The sequence below is a fragment of the Mustela erminea genome, chromosome 20, assembly GCF_009829155.1.
Source record: "Mustela erminea isolate mMusErm1 chromosome 20, mMusErm1.Pri, whole genome shotgun sequence".
NCBI classification, from domain to species: domain Eukaryota; kingdom Metazoa; phylum Chordata; class Mammalia; order Carnivora; family Mustelidae; genus Mustela; species Mustela erminea.
In genome coordinates, this window is record NC_045633.1 from 26,517,166 (window position 1) to 26,536,995 (window position 19,830).

The 19,830-nt window shown below is 63.6% G+C and overlaps 1 protein-coding gene across 3 annotated transcripts in view; it reads left to right on the top strand.

Moving 5' to 3' along the window:
* The first annotated feature begins 606 nt into the window (after positions 1 to 606).
* Positions 607 to 19,830, top strand: part of AMZ1 (archaelysin family metallopeptidase 1) — a 32,623-nt gene continuing 13,399 nt past the window's right edge. For 2 of the 3 annotated variants that reach the window (XM_032326956.1, XM_032326958.1), the window contains exons 1-2: positions 607 to 1,008; positions 14,450 to 14,976. In XM_032326956.1, the coding sequence (XP_032182847.1) occupies positions 14,673 to 14,976 (304 nt within the window). In that variant the 5' untranslated portion in view covers positions 607 to 1,008; positions 14,450 to 14,672. Of the gene's footprint in view, positions 1,009 to 14,150; positions 14,221 to 14,449; positions 14,977 to 19,830 lie in introns of those variants that run through there. The other variant, XM_032326957.1, reaches the window with a different exon arrangement.

Genomic DNA, 19,830 nt, shown 5'->3' on the forward strand with positions numbered 1-19,830 from the left:
CCGCAGTGCCACAGTGTCTCGTCCGTCACCCTTACTGGCCCAACCATGTCGCGAGACAGGCTCAGATTCAAGGTGGGATATGGGCTCCACCTCCCGACAGGAGTTTCTGCAAAGGGCACAAGGGTGATTCAGGGAGGGCTGGAGAATTGGGGCGGCTTTGGGGTTGATCTTCCACAGAGGGGGAGCCCTAACCCTTAGCCCCTTGAGCCGGCTTCCAGGGGGTAGGGGGAGACTGGGCCTTGGTGCTCCCAGAGCTGCTCACCTGCGTGGGATGCGTCTTCAGCGGGCCAGTGGGAACAATAGTCCAGCCTCAGGACACCACACCAAGTCCTTTGGGAGCCAGGCCCACGCCCAGGTACTGCATGGGAGATTTGTTGAAGGACTGAGTGACCAAAGTCAGCCCGCAGTATGTAGCAAGAGGAAAATCTGTGTGCAAGCCTGGTTCAGGGTCTGGGGGGGGCTGTCTCCACAGCGAACCACACCCCCCTTGCCTGCCTGGGAGCCTGAGGGCAGAGACCTTGAGCCTCGTCCCCTCTGTGGAGACAGTCTTCCCTGCACTCGTCTGTTCCCGTCAGAGCCAAGATGTGTCGCCATGGAAACTGCTTGGCAAACACGCCAGCAGGCAGAGGCGGCAAACAGCAGCTTGGGCGCCTGTTGCAGTGAGGGTGGCGGGGATGGCATGAGCGAGCGGCAGCCCGGCAGCGCGTGTGTGACCTGTGTGTGGGGGGAGGGCAGAGAGGGCTCGGGCGGGGCTGCCCGCAGGTGGGCGCGGCCGGGCGTGCCCTGTGCACGTGTGCGGATGGAGGCTGGTGTGTCCGAGCCCGTGCGCTGGGCGTGCCACGTGCGGACCGGCCATGTGCAGGGGCGGGGCTGATGGGCCACAAGGCTCGGCCGCGCACCCGCCTCGTCTGAGTGCTTCGTAGGACACGGACGGGAGCGCGACAGAGGTGGCCTGGGCGTCCCAGCCCACAGCGCGCCATTCCGCACCAAGGACCACCGCTGAACCAGGTGAGGCGCGCGTGAGGAGGGCTTCTGGGAAGAAGTCGCGCTCGGGCTCATGGTGGAGTGGGCGTCGCCCCTGCCAAGGGGGGCTGGGGGCTCCCGGTGGAAGGTGCTGCCCCGCAAGGGCCTGCACGTGGGCTGGGAGGGAAGGAGGCAGCCTGGAGCAGGCGGGGAGGGCACCTGCACGGGGAGGGGCTCCGTCCCAGTTTGGGAACCCCAGGTGAGGGCTGCGGGATGCCTTCTAGGCAGAGGGACCCCAGAGGCAGAAAGAGGGTAGCGTCTGGGACACACAGAGCACGTGTGGGACATGGCGGGCCGAGGGGCTCCAGGGGGAAGCCTGGACTTGGAGAGCAAGGGGACTTCTTCAGAGGCCTCTGTGGGGCGCGTGGCCTGGAGGGGGCTGCGGGGAGGCCTGGGCCATCCCCCAGGTCAGGTTGGGCAGTCTGGCTGGGGCTAGGGCCGGTCAGGAGATCCCCTGGGAGTTGACCAGAGGCTCCCCGGTGACCGTGGGGATGAGGGAGCGTCTCCTGGGTTGGGAGATGCTGTGGGGAGAGGGCATGGCGGGAGGCTTGGGTGTGCCCCTGAAGGAGGGGTGATCGTGGCCCCGGGGCTGCCCCACCAGGAGCTCCCAGAACAGGCTCAGAGCTTGGGGCTCAGACGGGTCGGACCCCACCGCTGCCTGGGGCTCCAGCTCCTGCTGCTCCGGCCCTCCTATCCTAGTGGGGCGGGTGTGCACTGCACCCAGCAGGCCTGTCTGGGAGACCCCGGCTCCAGGTGGGACTTCCTGACACTCAGGGAGCGTGCCCGTGTCCTTGGCACCCACTTCCAGCCGCTGTAGCTCCGGGGCCGGGGTGTGGATGTGGCAGGTGGGGGGTGCTCACGGCCTTGCCAGGAAAGGGGGCTGTGCAACTGTACACCTCATTCCGGCTGCCCTCCCTGCTCTGGCTGGTGGAAGACGCTGTGACACCGGCTTTACTGAACCCCTGCAGCCCAGTAGTGTCTGGCCCCACTCAGGACCCCTCCCCTGCCACCTTCCCTGACTGAGCTCCTCCTCCAGTGCTGGGCCTGCGCAGGCTCAGCTGGACCCTGAGGATGGAGCTGTTACGCCAGCGGCTGCTGGGGCCCAGAGCAGGAGCTATGATCCCTGGGGCCCAAGTGAGCCACTTCTGGAGTCCAGGTGACCCTGACGGGGACTGATGTCCCCAGGACACGGGGCTGCCTCCCCCAGAGAGGGTGTCCCAGCCTCCTGACCACCCAGTGTCTCTGTGTCTCTGAGAAGAGTGGGGGGACTCTCTCTGGTCCCCTGACCTCCCCAAACCAGGAGAGGCAAGGGGATGCCCCAGAGGGAGGCAGACACAGGTGGAGGGGACGTTAGCCAGAGCAGCCCTCCTGGACCCCCACTGCCCCCTCAGGCTTGGCCGAGCCCATGGGGAGGGCCCTCCTTGTGTGGTGTGTTGGGGCGGCCCCTCGGTGCCTGGCTGCTCTCTGGGGGCACAAGGACTTTGTGAGCCTGGCTCAAAGGGATATTGATCCGAGCTCGGAGGTGGCCCTCCCAGGCTGGGCCCTTCTGGCAGCTCCAGCCCTGCTCTGCCCCTCACTCCCATCTCTCCCACCTCCAACGCCAAGGGCTTCTGTCCGACGCCCACCCCCCCACCAACCCGTGGCCTCCAGAGCTGGAGGTGAGGAGCTGCAGCTCCGGGAGCTGGGAGTGCCTGGGAGCCCAGGGTGCGGTTCTAGGCTGGCGGGTGGGCGGGGGCTGAGCTTCACTTTCCAGGGACCACAGCTCACTCCAGGAGCCCTGCTGGGACTGGAGGCCGGGGGGGGGGGGGGGGGGGGCTGGGGCACGGGCGGGGAGGCCCCGAGTCCACATCCCTGCTCCATTCGAGCCGACCCCAGGTCCCACTGAGCAGCAGGGTGAGATCCTCCCACAGCCCGGGCCTCATGTTCCCGCCTCCCCCGCACGGCTCCCAGGGGACCTAGTGGGAGACACGAACGTCCGTGCCAGGTGCCAGGCTGTCGGCCCCCTTGCCTTTGTTCCAAGGCCCCTGACCACCCCCACCCACCCCCATGCCGCCCTGCTCCCCTTCCTGAGCCCTTCATCTCCCTAGTCCCTCGGATGGTCCTTTCCCCAGAGGCCCCACCACTCTGACCTGCAGCCCCCCTGGCCGGCAGGACCCCCGTGCCCCCGAGCAAGGCCACTCGCCCCCTCACGCTGCACAGGCTCGCCAGCGCCGACCACAGTGCTCTGTCGGCCCTTGCCGTGTCTGCTGCCAGCGGACAGAAGGGTGGCCCGCCCCCCCGCCCAGCACCTGGCACGCCGCCGCTGTCTGAGCTTGGCTGGATGACGGCTGCCGCGTTCTCGGTGCCGAGACGAAGTGCTTCCTGGCCCCGGCAACAGCCCCGTGGACGGGTTTCCTATTTGCAGCCCGGGATCAGCTTCCTGAGGCTACGACGAGTCCCACAGACCACAGGGCTGGGAAACAGCCAAGACCCATGCTCTCCGTCCTGGAGGCCGGAAGCCCCAGTCAAGGGGTCGCAGGGCCGTGCTCTTTCTAGACACTCTGGGGGAGGGTTCTTCCCGCGGCCCCGGCCTCCCATGCTTGTGGTCACACCCTGCGTGTTGGCCGTGGGGGTCACCACGACATGGCCTTCCTGTGTCGTCTTCTGTCACTGAGAAGGACACCTGCCGTCGAATCTAGGGCCACTCCGATCCAGGATGATCTCCTCTTCAAGTTCTTACTTTAATTCCTTCTACAAAGACCTTATTCCCATTCTGAGGCTGCAGACGGGCCTCTACCCAACCCCTCCCAGGGAGCAGGTGCAGGGAGATGCAGGCGGTTCCCCAGACCCTGTCTGCCCGGGCCAGAGGATGGCAGTGAGCCTGGAGCTGGACTTTGACATCACTGCCTGTTCTGAGAACCGGCTCTAATGAGGAGACATCACTGGAGTGGTCTGAGCTCCGCGGCCAGTGTGTCCCGGGGGCAGCGCGGAGGGCGCGGACGGGGAGGTGTGTGGCTCCTGGGTCTCTGACCCCCACGGGGAGAACCCGGTCGTGCGTCCAATGTGTAGCCCAGTGAGCCAGACTCTGTTTGTGGGCATTTATCCCGAGGGGGAGAGAGTTGGACACACGGGCCGCAAAGATGTACGGAAGTAAGATCAGCACAGACGGTGCACTCGTAAAATAGCGAGGAACCTGGGAAAAAAAAACTAAACATCCCAAACCAGGTGACTCATCCACGAAATACCACGCACCCAGGTGGGGTCGCCCGTTTCCACTCGTTGTCGGGGAGGGCGCCGCCCGCGGGGCCGGACGTGGGACGCGGACCCCCAAGGAATAGGTTCGGACATGGAGCAAAAGGATCCTGTGAAGGATGTCCGGCAGCAAGTCGAGAGACGACCTCGCGAGGGTTACACGACAGGGTCTTCTTTGTTTTTCTCGCTTTTTCAGAGTTTTCCAAATCTGCTACAATGGACGTTTGTTGTCACATCATTTCTTATGGTTTAAGCAACAGACGCCCATGATGACAAATCCCTCAGCCATCCGTGGGGGCACTTGTTTGTCCAGACTGAGGCCAGGCAGACGGGTGGGCGGCTGGGGAGGGCCCGGGGGCCGGCGGTCCAGAGCAGGGCGACACTTGGCTCAAAGGGAGCCCTTAGCATAGAGGTTTCCGGAAACAGGGCAGCTTGGGGGCCAGACCGGAGCCGGAGCGGTAAGGCCAGCCTTCAGACGGGGCCTCCCCCTGCACGTGGAGCCCGCTCCTGCCACGGGGCTGCCGTGCGGGGCCGGGTCCACACTCACCGCTGGCCCTGGGCAGAGCCGGGCGCCGCTCTCACGGCTGCTGGCTGTGGGTGCCCCACAGGAGCCCGGATGCCCTGGCTGCGGGAGAGAAGGGGGCCTCCCGCTCAGGGGCCTTGAGAACAGAGCGCCTCTGTCTCTCCCTCTGGCCGGCTCCCCCAGCCATCAACCCCAGGTAGGACCCTTGGGGAAGGGACAGAGGGACCTCATGGGAGTTGGCGGCGCCTGGCAGGGCAAAGCAGTGGGGAGGAGCACCTCACCTCCCGGAAGTCTGTGGGGAAGCTTCTCCCCCAACTACAGGGGCCAGGAGGCGGGAGAGGCTTCCCGGCCATCCAGGTGACATTTGGGAGCCTGGGGTGCCCGCTCCCCGGCCTCACCTGTTCACTGAGCTTTTGGGGTCCCAAGCCAGTGCCCAGTGTGGTTGGGACTCAGGACAGTGGTTGCTTGAATTGGTGGGTCTGTCTGGGCCCCACAGATGGGGGGATGGGCTGCATGGCCCCACACACCCTGCCTGGCCTACTCCCGTGCTTTCCTGGGTGATGGCAGGCAGATGGCTGCGCAAGCGGACTCGGGACCAGGAGGTCCGTGTGCTGTCAGTGGGGAGGCCTGATAACCTGGGGCTGTGGGGCTGGGGCAGGGACCCCCGGGGAGGCACAGCAGGGAGGGAGCCCCAGGCATCCTGGCGTGTCTTGGTTTGGGGAGCTCAAGGTGGGGCACATTTGTAGCCGAGACAGGTGTGGGGTCCTGAGGCAGGGGCCCTCTGGGGCCCCAGGAGTCCCCTGACGCCAGAAGGGGACCTCACCCTTCACCCTATGGGAACCTCGTGCCAGGGCTGTCCTCGGGGTCTCTCCCCAGCTGTGCAGACACCCTCCCCCACACCTCCAGCGTCCGGACTGGGACAGGCTCTGAGTGCCGCGGGCAAGGCTGCTCCTGTAAACGGCGAGAAGGTTGTTCTCCCTGGTCTTTAATGGCATGCCAGGATCTGGTGTGGGCTCTCTGTACGGTTGAAGGGACCATCGCCAGGGGGTGAGGGCACCTCCGGCCCCCACAGCGCAGGCATCAGCCCTGGCCCCTCCCCCAGCATCTCCCAGACCCCATTCTAGAGCATTCTCTGTCTGCACTCCCGAGCTCCTCTGGTCTCATTCCCCGTCACACCACATCTCCTGAAAGAATGGTAGGGCCCCCCGTTTGCCCCCCTGCCAGTTACCCTTCACTCCTTACCACTACTTGATCGGACCGCTTCGTCCAGGGAAGGCCCCAGAAACCTGAGAACCCGGCCCGGAGGCCCCCTCCCCATCCTCCCTCCTGGACGGCCCTCCCCTCTGGGCCACCGGCCGCGCCAACACCCGCCTCCCCCCCACCACGATCTTGTTCCTGGTCCGTCCTGGCCACGCGGCCAGGAAGGGGTGCTGGCGAGGGTGTCAGGAGAGGGACGCGTCCACAGCATGCCGGCTCGTGCTCCAAACCCAGCGTCCCCCCACCTCTCCTCACCATGGCCAAGGTGTCCTAAACGGGTCTCAGACTCCGTGCCCCAGAGCTCATATTTCCTCCCGCTGGCAGTTCCTGCTGCGCCATCTGGCCCATGTGCGAAAGAGGGATGAGCCCCGTCTTCCTCATCTGGGCGTGGAGCATGGCCCTGCGGACACGCACGGGGAAGCCCCCAGGACTCCAGACTAGGCCGGGGCGCTCCTTCCTGCTCACTGAAGCAGTGATGGGTGGGGTGCTCCTGTTCCTGTGGAGGTGGGCTGCCTCGGGAGCCTCTGTGGCTCTCACCCACCCTTCGGGGGATATCTTAGGGATCCCCAACCTGACGCTTCCAGGGCAGGTGGCCTGAGGGCTCTGAGGGTCAGCCCGGGGACTTGGCCCCAAGCCACAGGCTGCATCCGTGCCATCAGCGTCCCAGATCAGGGGCCCCGACGGGCCCGGAAGCCTGGACCAAGTCTTCACTCCCTCCTGGTCCAGCTCAGAGGTGGTGCTGACAGGTGTTTGGGGGACTACGGGACCTCAGTCGGACACGAACGAAAGAGGTAGCCTTCTCTCTGACGGCATAAAGGGTTTCTCCATCCAGCACATACTCACTGACCATCTGCTACGTCCCAGGCTCTGATCCAGACGCCTCCCAGAGCACTCGAGTCCCCGCGTGGGTTTATGACACGGAGGGAGGGAGGTTGGGGGGTTGGGAGGGATGGTGAGCAGGAAACCGGGCTCCGCTGCGCACAATCGTCATATGAACTGCAGACTGGACCGGGGTGAGCAGGGGAGAGAGAGAGGGGTCCGTGCACCGTGCACAGTCAGGGCTTCATGAGCCACGGAGCAGGAGCCAAGGCCACGGGGGTGGGGCGGAATGTTCCGGAAGAGAACACAGAGACCCGGGAGGAAGACCACCGCGACCGTGCCGGGTGGCGTCGGGAGCTGCGTGAGGTCAGGATGAGGACTGGGGCTTGGGACGAGATGACGTGACGCACCTCAGGAACCGCACGGAACTCAGTGTCCGTTTCTGGGACTCCCTGAGCCTCCATGTCTCCATCTGTAAAATGGGATGACAGGGCTTCCTGCCCACTGGGTTGGCATAAGGATTACAGGAGGTGACCACGTCATCCAGCCCCTGGCCCACCCCCTGGAGGGGACATTCAGTGTATCTAGGGAGGTGCAGGGGTACACATACTGAGTTTCAGGGGACTGTCACGGAAGCCCCCTCCAGCCGGTGCTCAGCAGGCGACCCAGCCGAGGGGCTGTTCCCACGCCCTGCCCTGTGGAGCCAGGACCTTTGGCGTCTCCGTCCTGCAGGTGGGAAAAGAGCTCAGATGGGAAAGGACTTTCCCTGGCCCGGCTGCCCGAGTACCAAGTCTAGATGGTTGACCACCGGCCCCATGGCTCAGGATGATTCGTATGCCTCCCAGGGCTTGCTGGGAAGTCTTTGCAAAATCCTCCAGACGGGACCGGTCCTCGGTTAAAGTTCTTTGGGGGCAAATGGCGGAAGCCCCTAAGGCACACCCAAGTCCACGGGGCCTCGGGTGGCCATCAGGGCTGGTTCCACCGAATCTAGAACATTCCCCGCTCTGCACTGAGGTTGCTCTCGGCTTTTTGTCCATAAAATGGGGACAACAGAGCTCAGGCTCGTTGAGATGCTGAAATGAGGGTACATGTGCAGAGCGCTCAGCGTGCCTGGCCCAGAAAAGTCCTGGAAAGTCATTCCATTCTTATAGGAGGACCGCCAAATCCAGGGGGAGTTCTGAGGGGCATGTGTGTCATATCCTGGAGTTTTACCCCACATTACTGGGGTAACTGCTGCCTGAGTGCAGGCTTACCTGCCTCACCTAGGGCCTTCCCTGGACTGTGTGGGCTTACCTGCCTCACCTGGGGTCTTACCTGCCTCACCTGTTTGGGTCCAGGAGCTCAGGCTCCACCCCCTGCCCTCTCCCATGTGTTTCTGGGAGCGGCGGGGAGTCCCAGGCATGCTCTGCCCGAGCTTCGTGGAGGTCAGCAGCCATGCCTGGGGCCCGGGAGCTCCAATCAGCCTTCTGCCCGCTGGTGGACGGCGCGGGGTTCAGACGGCAGCAGCGAGCAGCCCCGCTTCTGCCTGGCGACCCCATCACACTTTCCCTGGGGTACCACCCTAGTTAGTCTCTGCCCCAGTGCTGACGTCCCACGGGGACCCCATGACAGGTGTCCATGCTGCCCTCCGTCGCACTGCTTGTGCCAGTTCCCGAGGATGCGGGGCTGCAAGGTAGGGATGAGGTGCGAAGGTCATGGGCATCACATGGGGGATGGGAAGCCTGGGGGTATGGGGACCCCACGGGGGCCAGAGCGAAGGTCGCAGTGTCTGGGCTGAATGGGCTGCGGTGCAGCACGGGTCCGGTTGCATGAGCCCTGAGGACGCCCTGGGGGCGGTCATACCTTCTCTTGGCTGCAGGGAAACGGAGCTCCCCGCACGGCCCCGGGGAGTGTCGGGACAGCGTGCCAGGGTGGTTTGGTGCAGGGTTGGTGCTCCGAGCTCTGTGCCAGAGCCGGACTTCCCAGCCAGCCCCGTAGAGGAGACACTCCACCGTGCAGGGGTCTGGGGAGGGACAGGGCCATTGGCAGCCCAGGACAGCATGGCCCAGGTGCTGGAAGCAGACAGGCAGCAGCAGAGTCCAGGGCGAGGGAAAGAGGGCATGGAGCCCCCTCAACCATGGGGTGGGAGGGACCCCGAGAAGCTCACCCCACGCAGGGCTCCTCCCCTCCTGCTCCTTCGGAGGGGCCTCAGGGACCCCCGTGCTCCTGGGCAGGGAGGCTCAGTGCGCTGTTACAGCCCCAGGAAAACAAGGCAGCAGGAGAGACACCGAAGTTAGGCGCATGGCTGGCGTCTGGACAGGGAAGGGAAAGGGAGGGCGTCCCGAGTCTAGGCTAGGGCTCAGGGCTCACCGTTGAAGGGAGCCGCAGCAGGAGACCCGGGTCCCACTCCCGGACCTTCGCCCCTCTGCTCTAAGCCCTGGGTTACCCCCTCGGCAAACGGAAGCCCTCGGAGCAGCACGAAGCCGTCACTGTGCCTTTTGCGTGGAGCTGCTCTAGACCCCCGAGGACTGGGCCCCGGGCTCCTAAAGGGCTCTCTGCAGCTGCTGGGCTGTTGTGCCGAGCGTATTCAGAATAACAAGAATCAGAGTGTTTCTTGCACAGAGGCTCGGGCCTCTGTCCAGTCTGACGGGGACAAGGGCGCAGTGCTGTGCGGTTGGGCAGCCTGTCCTTCCAGCAAAGCAGAGTCTGGGACAGGGGACATGGGCACCCTAGAGGTTCGGAGGGGTCGGCTGAATAGCGTGGCCAAGGCCCCAGTGTGGAAGGGCCGTGCAGAGTCATCCCTGCCCTCAGGAGAGGACACGTCCCACCCCGTGTCCACAGTTCAACGTTCCCTGCTTTGGGGACGCAGTCAGCACATAGGAGCTCGGGCTCCATCGTGAGGCATGGCTCAGAGACACGGGCTGGCTGCCATCCAGCCATGTGGCTCCGTCTGAGGCCCAGGGACCGTCACAGTGCCCGCGACATCGCACATCAGAGAGGCTCCCGTGGGACGATGCAGGAGGAGGTCAGGTGTGTCCCGCGCCCCGTGTCCTGCTGCACTCACCCACACGCAGAGGAGCATGCCAGAGGGTGGCACAGCCGGGACCAGCACGGAAAGACAGAGGGACTCCAACAGACTTGTGCCCAAGCTGGAGCCTCAGGTCCCAGTGACCTGCCAGCCTGAGCGCGTCTGAGACCAGTGTGGCTGTTCCTCCCAGGCTCTTTGGGCCCCCAGTGGCCGGTGGGGCTGGGGCCGGTGCCAGGACAGGGTGCATGGGGTTTCGCCGGCTGGCGCCAGCCCCACCCCCCCCCATGTAGTTGCCGGCGGGTGTGCAGGAGTCTCAGGGAAGGAGGTTCGGGGAGAAGACCATGGTTCTCAGTAGATCCTGGACACCCTACGCGGGATCCACGAGGCCAAAACTGTTCTCGCAACAAAGCTGAGGCCTAATGGGCTGTTTCCTCACACATAGGCGGGCTTCTCCAGGGGCCACGTGATGCCATGTGTGGGGGTGTGTGCTGAAGGTGGCAGAACTTTGTCCTTGTGTTTGACACGTGTCTCGGTTCTAAGTTCAGAGGCGGTTGCTGTCGGCGGCTGTAGCCCACGTGTGCCAGAGCTCCTGGGGATCCCCGTGGTCTGTCTGCGTGGCGAAGCCCCAGGAGGCATCACGGGCTGCGCACAGGGTGTGGCCAGCCTCCTTCGGAACTGCTGGCCACGTCTCCCCAAACTCTGCCACCCGGGTCTGTGCCTGAGGCTCCCAGACGCGCCTTTTGGGCCTTTCCCGTGCCACGGGACTGGGTTCTGTGGGGACGGCAGAACTGAGCCCGAGATTTACAGTTTGGGTCCGATTCCCACCAGGGACCGATGTGGCAGGGCTGTTGGATGTTCGGTACAGAGGAGGCATTCTTGATTTCCTGGGGCTGTGCCTGGGCTGGGGGGCGTCCGGGCCATGGACCCCAGAGCGGAGTGTGGCGCGGGGGATGTGGACAAGCACACTGACACGATAGCCCCTGCAGGGGGGGGAGGAGGACCTGGAAATGAGGCCCAGAGTGAGGGGCGCTGTCGCGGGAGGCAGGAGAGCCTCCTCCACAGCCATGGAGCTGTGCATCCCTGGGCAGGTGGCTTCCCCTCTCTGGCCTCTGTCTCCTCGGCTTATATAGTGGGTGAATACTGGCAGCTACGTTTTGGGTAGTTGTGGGTCCTCGTGAGGTGTTGGGTCAAAAACTGAGCTTGGGGTTTACAGGATGGAGGTCCTGGGGAGCTCAGGGTGTGGACTTGGCAGGGGGGCGGGTTGCCGACTGGGGCTGCTTCCATCTGCCCTTGACACAGGCCCTCCCAAGCGTCCAGGAAAGCCGGGCTGCCCCGAGAGCTAGTTTTTAGACTGCTGTCAATGATGGAAGGATCCCAAGCCGGCTGGGGCAGCAAGGGAATGACTGGGGGTGGTTACAGCTGGCGGGAATGTGTCACAGTCTTACCGGGTGCCCCAAGAACGCTTGTGAGTGGAAGGTGTGGGGAGAGGCAAGGGCGGAGGAACAGGGTCAGGGCACCCATGTCCAGAAATAAACCGTGAGTGTGCATGGTGTCGGGGCTCAAGGCAGCCCCCCGTCCCCCGCCTGGGATGGTGTCTTCTCCCTCCTGCCCAGGAGGACACTGAGGCCCATAGGGTTGAAAGTCAGAGGACTCCCTCAACCAGGGTCTCCTGAGCGCCCTTCTGTCCCCGACCCCCAGGGCCCTGGATGGCGACGAGCTCACAGCCCACATGGAAAGCTGGCCAGAGGGTCCAGCGTCTGCACAGTATGGTGCTGGCCCACTGGTGGGGAGGTGGGCAAGACGCGCACACGGAGCACCCCCCCACCCCCCCAGGGGGAGGCCAGAGCTCTCAGCACGGCCTTATCCGCGCCTGTCTCTCCATCCCTCCTCCCACCACACCGGTCTCGCTGCCCCTGAAGCTACCACGGGGCTTTTGCACCTGCTCCTTCACTTGGGACACAGGCCCCAGACCTTCCCTGGCCACTTCCAGGCTTTGGGGACATCGTCTTCTCAGTGGGCCCCCAGACAGCTCTGCCTTTTCTCCTCGGGGCCATTTTTCCTCTTTTAACACCCCCTACCTGGTATCCACTTTTACTACCTTGTACTGTCTGCCTTACGTCGCTGGAATTTAAGCTCCTGAAGCCCAGGGACCTGTGCCTGTTTGGTCCAGGGGGAGTTGGCCAAGCCCCATGGGTGAGCAGGTGCTCACGGACTGTCCGTCCAATGGAACGGACAAAGGAAGGAGGGAAGCTGACCCTGTGCGCCCTGTGCTTCCCCCCACCCCCAAACACAGCCACCTCCAGAAAGCCAGACCTTCTCTTGGGTCCTTCTGGCTCCATAGAGAGCCTGCCTGCGAGGGTCCCTCCCCAGACCCTGTGATTTGGTCTGTGTGTTCATGCAGCTGATGCTTTCTCCAGGCAGCCACATGTCCATACCTTGTTGCAAATTGCCAGCTTTGTGCTGGAGTCCGGTGGGGAAGGTGGGGTCCCCACTGGTCTGGGTGATGGGGGCTTCTGCTGCTCCGGCTGATGGGGGCCCACCTCTCTGGGTGATGGGACGCCCACCATTCTGGGCGATGCGGCTTCAGGTGATGGGGGTTCCCGGGGCTCTGGGTGATGGGGGCTCCCACTGCTCTGGGTGATGAAGCCCACTACAGGTGCATTCCTGCCCACCCCCCACCCCCCCGCCCCGACTGTTCCCAGCTGGGTGGCTCTAGGGACAATTCTTTTGAACCTCGCTCTACATCGTCTGCTCCCTCTTGGAAACGTGGGTAGCAACGGTCCCACCTCCCCCAGGGTTCAAGCAGAGACGGCCCCATGTGGGACTCAGCGGCAAGTTGTATTGGCTGCTGACCCCTTCGAGCTCGAGGGTCATTGGCAAGACGGTTCTGAAAAACAGTGGGGCCATACAGACATGTGGTGCCTTCTGGGAATCTCTACTGAGGACAGAAACTCAGATCTGTGTACCAAGACGTCCATTACGGCATTTTGAAGGGGCAGTCAGGAAAAAACAGCATTTCTTTTTTTTTTTTTTTTTTTAAGATTTTATTTATTTATTTGACAGACGGAGATCACAAGCAGGCAGAGAGGCAGGCAGAGAGAGAGGAGGAAGCAGGCTCCCCGCTGAGCAGAGAGCCCGATGCGGGGCTCAATCCCAGGACCCTGAGATCATGATCTGAGCCGAAGGCAGCGGCTTAACCCACTGAGCCACCCAGGCGCCCCCAAAACAGCATTTCTTTAAAAAGTAGTCTCACGCTGAGCGTGGAGCCCAACATGGGGCTCAGACTCCTGACCCTGAGATCAACAGTTGGACACTGAACCAACTGAGCCAGCCAGGCGCCCCCTAAAATGGCTTTTTTTCATAGAATGTCGAAGGACTTGGGGAAATGCTCATCATATACAAAATTGAAAGGATCTAAGCTTGCGTGCGGAATCAGGCCTGATCTCTGTTCTTAAAACACACACGCAGAAGGAAAGATGTGCCTCTGAGGGCTCTCCGTCCCGGCCGGCCCCCGACTCCTCCAGGAACTCCGGAAAACAGGCCAGGGTATCTGTATGGATATATGTTCCAAGAAAACTTGGGAATTCCAGAGGACACGTGGTGCATACGTGTGTATATTGGTGTGGGTTTGCACAGATGTCTGTGCACACACGTGCCTGTGTGTGTGTTTTCCAGATGAATGTTTTAAGTCAGGGTTAGCCAAAGGGGGTGTGGGCTCATTTCTCCATTCTTCCGCCCAAAACAAGGCCCGTTCCTGTTTTGGGGTTTTGCATCGCTGGCTTGACTTTCTAAACGGAGAGCGGGCCAAGTGTTGTTCTCCTCTGCGTTCTGATCCCCCCCACCCCCACCCCCTGCTCTGCTCTGTTACACGTTCGTCTTCTGGCTTCCTCCGTCGTCAGCTCCCTCTGCTCTGCGAGGCTCCCCTGCCCACGGCACACGGCTCTGGATGGAGACGGGAGCCTGCCGTCCACCAGGAACGTGGTAGCATTTCAGGGAGCCCGTGCAGGGAAGGGGCCCCGTCTCCCATGAGCTCGGATGTTCGCGTGCGCACTCAGACTCGCAAGGAGAACGCCGATCTGTGAAGGGACTTTGTCCCCTTCTCCCAGCCCATCTGTCCTCCCCTGTGTCTGCTCTCCCCGCCCCGTCGGTTCCATCCCTTAAAGCGCTCTTTGTGGTTCGGCCCCATCACCCTATTTATAGCTTTCTGTGGTTGGCACGTGTGCCCATGCCTCGCATGTGCGGGGAACCCTCCGGGCCCGGTGCTGTGCGGGCTCCTGGCCGGCCGGGCGACTCGGGGAGCAGGCTTCCGTCCTCGGGCATGCGGGGACCTGCCCGGAAGGCCTCCAGTTGGCACAAGGAGGTGCTGCGGGGCCCCAGGTGATGGGGTGCACAGAGGGACAGGAACGACTGGGTTTCTTCTTGGGGAGGCCCTTCCCCCGGCATCTGAGGGCAGGTGGGGTGGGGGAGTGGGTGCTGGGTCTCCATGGAGACAGGGGCTGGGGGCTAGAGGAGGAGGACATACGTCCTTCTGTTCCCTGCCGGGTGGGAGGGGCGCATGTGCTCAGTGGGGGCTGTCCCCTTCTCCCCAGGGTGCCGCCAGGCCTGGATGTGTCCGTGCCACAGCCCCTTGCTGTCTCAAGGAGACCCCACACAGGGCAGAGCTGGGAGCCCCAGGACGCTGGCCTAGCACCTGTTGGAGGGGAGCTTTCGGTGGTTCCCATCGGCCTGCAGAAGGTTCTGGAAGAACTGGTGATTGTCCCCAAGGGTGTCCATGGGCCACAGCAGGGGCTGCCCGGAGAGGCCAGGCCCGCCATGCTGCAGTGCAGGCCGGCCCAGGAGTTCAGCTTCGGCCCACGGGCCCTGAAGGAGGCGCTGGTGTCCACTGATCCCACCCTGCAGCAGCGCTACGTGGCCACCTTCACCCCTGCCGAGAGGCTCTTCCTGGCCGAGGCCTACAACCCCCAGAGGACGCTCTTCTGCTCCCTGCTCATCCGCTCCGCCTTCGATTGGCTCCTCAGCCGCCCTGAGGCCCCCGAGGACTTCCAGACCTTCCACGCCTCCCTGCCGGCCCGAAGGCCGGGCCTGGCCCGCAAGCACATCTACTTACAGCCCATAGGTACCAGGCTTGGGGGGCCTGTGGGGGTTGGGGGAGGCAGCTCCGAACCAGCAGGTCCCCGCGGGGAACTTGGACTCTGGATCTAGGTAGGGACTCTGTGTCCAGACCCCAGGTGGGCCCTGCCGGGAACGGGACAGCGCTGGGGGTTTGGATGTGGGGGTGCAGGCTGGCAGAGGGTACCGGGGCAGGTGAGGACCTGGCTTTGCAGAGGAGGAATAGGCAGGAGAACCTGCGTGTCCCGCCTGCCCTGGGGGACCAGAGGCCCACAGGCACCCCTCCTTCTCCATGGCCCTGCAGCTATGCCTGGAGACGCTGCCTCCACCCAGCGCTCCCAAACCATGTACTTGGCTCCTTGTCACCTGCTAGTGACTCCCCAGAGCTTCCTGTGCCCATGTGAGCAGATCACGGGCACCTCGTGAACGTAGTTCTGGATCTGAGGTGGCCCGGGGCTCTGCATTTCCATCCAGCCAGTCCCAGGCCCTCCAGGGTGCTACCCCGGGTCTGTGCCCCTCTGTCCTCCTGCAACACAGCCTGGTGGGGGCTCGGCAAAGGGCACCTCGCCCGCCTGGCCTCACCGGCACCCTCCCTGTGTCCCACTCTGCTCCTGCCAGGCAGGTTTTTTGCAGCATTAATCCCGAGGGGCCTCTCTGACCCGCCTCTGCTGCCCCCTCCCTGCCAGCCTTATGGGCTGTGTGACCCTGGGTGAGTCCCTGCTGCCCTTCCTGGAGCTCCCTTGCCCCCCAGACTTCTTATCTTTCCTCTGGGCATTGGCCTTTCTTCCATTTTTCTTTGTCCCTTAAAAAATATTCCAGCCCGACTCTGGAAAGGCAGGTCCCTGTCAGCCTTCTTGGACCAGTGGGGATGGGACGCTGGGGGAAGGGGTGCTGGACTACTGGGTGCTGCTGGGGGCACTGAGGTGCTGGTGAGGATGCTGGACTGCTTGTTGTGGGGGGGGGTGCTGGGATGCTGGCAGGGATGCTGATGTGCTGGGTGCTAGCAGGGGTGCTGGCAGAGGTGCTGTGGTGCTAGCTAGGGGGCTGCCGGGGGTGCTGGGGTGCTGGCAGGGGGTTCTGGGTTGCCAGCAGGGGTGCTAGGGTACTGGTGGGGGTGTTGTTGGGGTGCTAGTGGGGGTTCTGGGGTACTGGGTACTAGCAGGGGTGCTGGTGGAGGTGCTGGTGGGAGTGCTGGGTGATAGGGTTGGTGGCGGGGGTGCTGGGTGCTAGCAGGGGTGCTAGAGGGAATGCTAGGGTATTGGCGGGAGCTGCTGGGGTCCTGGCAGGGATGCTAGGGTGCTAGGTGCCAGCAGGGGTGCTAGCAGGAGTGCTGAGGTGCTGGCGGGGTCTGGGGTGCTGGGTGATAGCAGGGGTACTGGTGGGGGTGCTAGGGTGCTAGAAAGGGTGCCAGTGGGGGTGCTGGGGTGTTGGCGGGGGTGCTGGGGTGCTGATGGAGGTGCTGAGGTGCTGGTGGGGGCACTGGGGTGCTGGGTACTAGCAGGAGTGCTGACGGGGTGCTGGGTGCAAGCAGGGGTGCTGGGTTGCTGGGTGCTAGCAGGGGAGTGGCAGGGGGTGCTGGTGGGTGTGTTAGGGTGCTGGCAGGAGGTACAGGGGTACTAGTGGGGGTGCTGGGTTGTTGGGTGCTAGCAGGAGGCCAGCGGGGGGTGCTGGGATGCTGGCGGGGGTGTTAGGGTGCTAAGTGGGTGCTGGGGTCCTAGTGCTGGTGCTGGGTGATAGCAGGGGTGCTGGTAGGGGTACTCTGGTGTTAGCAGGGGTACTAGTGGGGATGCTAAGGTGTTGGCAGGGGTGTTGGGGTGTTGGTGGAGGTACTGAGGTGCTGGTAGGGGTTTTGGGATGCTGGGTGATAGCAGGGGTGTTGGTGGGGGCCGCTGGGGTCTGGCGGGGGTACTGGGGCACTGGCGTGGTCGCTGAGTTGCTGCGGGGGTGGTGGGTACTAGCTGGGTACTACCAGGGGTATTGGTGATGCTGTCGGGGTGCTGGCAAGAGATGCTAGGGTGATGGTGGTGTTGGGTGCTGTTGGGAGTGCTAGAGTGCTGGGTACTAGCTCTGTTGCTGGTTCAGGTGCTGGGTGCTAGCAGGGTTGCTCCGGTGCTGGCAGGGGGCGCTAGGGTGCTGACAGGGTTACTAGGGCACTGGTACGAGTGCTGAGGTGCTGGCAGGGGTCCTGGATTATGGGGTACTAATAGTGTGGTGGCGGGAGTGCTGGGGTGCTGGTGGGGCTGCTGAGGTTTGCCGAGGGTAATGGTTGCTGGTGGGTTGCTAAAGTGTTGGCTGGGGTGCTGGGGTGCTGGCAGGGGTGCTGGGTGGCTGGTGTGGATGCTGGCATGCTAGTGGGGTACAGGTGTGCTAGTGGGAGTGCTGGGTCCTGGGAGCTAACAGGATTGCTCACGGGGGTGCTGTGGTGTTGGGGGCTAGCAGGGGTGCTGTTGGGGGTGCTAGTGTGGTGCTGGGGTGGGGTGCTGAGGTGCTGGTGGGGGTCCTAGGGTGCTGGGTGTGAGCAGGGCTGCTGGTGGGGGGTGCTAGGGTGCTATGTGCTAGCAGGGCTGCTGGCAGTGGGTGCTGTGGTGCTGGCAGGGGGTGCTTGGGCACTGGCGAGGGTGCTGCAGTGCTGGCAGGGGTGCTAGGGTTCTAAGTGCTAGCAGGGGTGCTGGCGGGGGGTGTTGGAGTGCTGGCTGGGGGTGTTGGGGGGCTGCCAGGGGTGCTTGGGTGCTGGCAGAGGTGCTGGTGGGGATGTTGAGGTGCTGGGTACTAGGATGGTTGCTGGTGGGGGTGCTGGGTGCTATTGGGGTTACTGGGGTGCTGGTGGGGGTGCTGAGGTGGTGGCGGGGGTGCTGGTGGGCTGCTGGATGCTGAGGGTAAGATTGGTGCTGGTGGGAGTGCAGGAGTGCTGATGCGGGTGCTGGGATGCTGGTGGTGGGTGCTGGGGGGGTGGTGGTTGCTGGGGTGCTGTGTAGTAGCAGGGGTGCTGGTGGGGGTGTTGAAGTGCTTGTGGGAGTGTTGGGGTGCTAGTGGGAGTGCTGGGGTGCTTGTGGGTTGGATAAGGTTCTAGCGGGGGTGCTGGGGTGTCAGCAGGGGTCCTGCGGTGCTTGTGGGGGTGCTAGGGTGCTGGGTGCTAGCAGGGGTGCTGGCGTGGGTGCTAGGTTGTTACATACTAGTAGGGATGCTGGTGGGGTGCTGAGGTGCTGATAGGGGTGCTGGGTGCTGGCGGGGTTGCTGATGTGCTGACGGATGCTAGGGTGAGGCACTGGTGGGGTACTGGGGTGCTGGGTGATAGCATGTGTCCTTGGGGTACTGGGGTGCTTGTGAAGGTGCTGGGGTTGTGGTGGGGGTGCTGAGGTGCTACAGAGGTGCTGGCGGGAGTGCTGGGTGCTAGCAGGGTGTTGGGGGTGTGGGGATGCTGGCAGGGGTGTTAGGGTGCTGGGTGGGTGGTGCTGGCGTGCTTGTGCAGGTCCAGGGGTGCTTGTAGGTATGCTGTGGTGCTAGTGGGGGTGCTGGGTGCTGGCAGGAGGTCTGTGGTGTTGGAGGGGTGCTTTGGTGCTGGCAGGGGTACTGGGGTATTTGGTGTTAGCAGGGGGCTGGTGGGGGTTGCTGGGGTGCCGAAGGGGATGTTAGGGTGCTGGCAGAGCTTGCATGGATGCTAGTGGGGTGCTGGGGTCCTGGGTGCTACCAGGATGCTGGTGGGGAGTGCAGGGATGCCAGTGGGATTTTAGGGTACTGGTAGTGTGCTGGGGTGCTAGTGGGGGTGCTGGGGTACTAGTGGGTGTGTTGGGGTTCTGGGTGCTAGCAGGGTGCTGGTGAGGTGCTAGGATGCTGGCAGGGGTGTTAGGGTGCTAGTGGAGGTTTTGGAGGGCTATTGGGGGTGCTGGGTGCAGCAGGGTACTGGAGGGAGGTGCTGGGATATGGGCAAGTGTGTTAGGGTGCTGGTGGGGTTCTGAGTGCTAACAGTGCTTGCAGGGGTGCTGAGGTGCTGGTGGTGGGGCTGGGTGCTAGCAGGGATGCTTAGGTGCTGGTGGGGGTATTGGAGTACTTGTGGGAGTGCTGGGATCCTGGTGGGGTTGCTGGGGTGCAGGCAGGGTGCTGAGGTTCTGGCAGGGGCGATGGGTTGCTGGGTGCTAGCAGGAGGGCTTGCGGGGGTATGGTTATGCTGGTGGGGGTGTTAGGGTGCTGGCAGTGGGGACTGGGATGCTTGTGTGGGTGCAGGGATCCTAGTGGGTGTGCTGGGTGCTGGGGATGCTGGTGTGCTGGTGGGGGTGCTGGTGTGCTTGGTGTTAACAGGGGGCTAGTGGGGGGTGCTGGGGTGCCGGTGAAGGTGTTAGGGTGCTGGCAGAGTTTGCATGGTTGCTAGTGGGGTGCTGGGGTGTTGGGTGCTAGCAGGGTGCTGGTGGGGGGTACAGGGATGTCAGTGGGGTTTTAGGGTGCTGATGGGGTGCTGGGGTACTGGGTGCTAGTAGGAATACTGGCGGGGTGTGCTGATGCTGGTGGGAGGTTTTGGGGTGCTAGTGGGGGTGCTGGGGTGCTAGCAGGGGTGCTTGTGGGGGTTGTTGGGATGCTGGAAGGGATGTTAGAGTGCTGGTGGGGGCGCTGGCAGAGTACTGGCGTGCTGGGTGATAGCACGGGTGCTGGTAGGGTACGCTGGGATGTTTGTGGGTGTGCTTGGGAGCTGGTTTGGGTGCTGGTATGGTGGCAAGGGTGCTGAGGTACTGGATGCTAGCAGTGGTGCTGGTGGGGGTGCTAGGGTGCTGGCAGAGGTTGCTGGGGTGCTAGTCGGGGTGCTGGGGTCCTGGGTGAGTGCAAGGTGCTAGTTGCGAGTGCTGGGGTGCTGGCGGGATGCTTGAGTGCT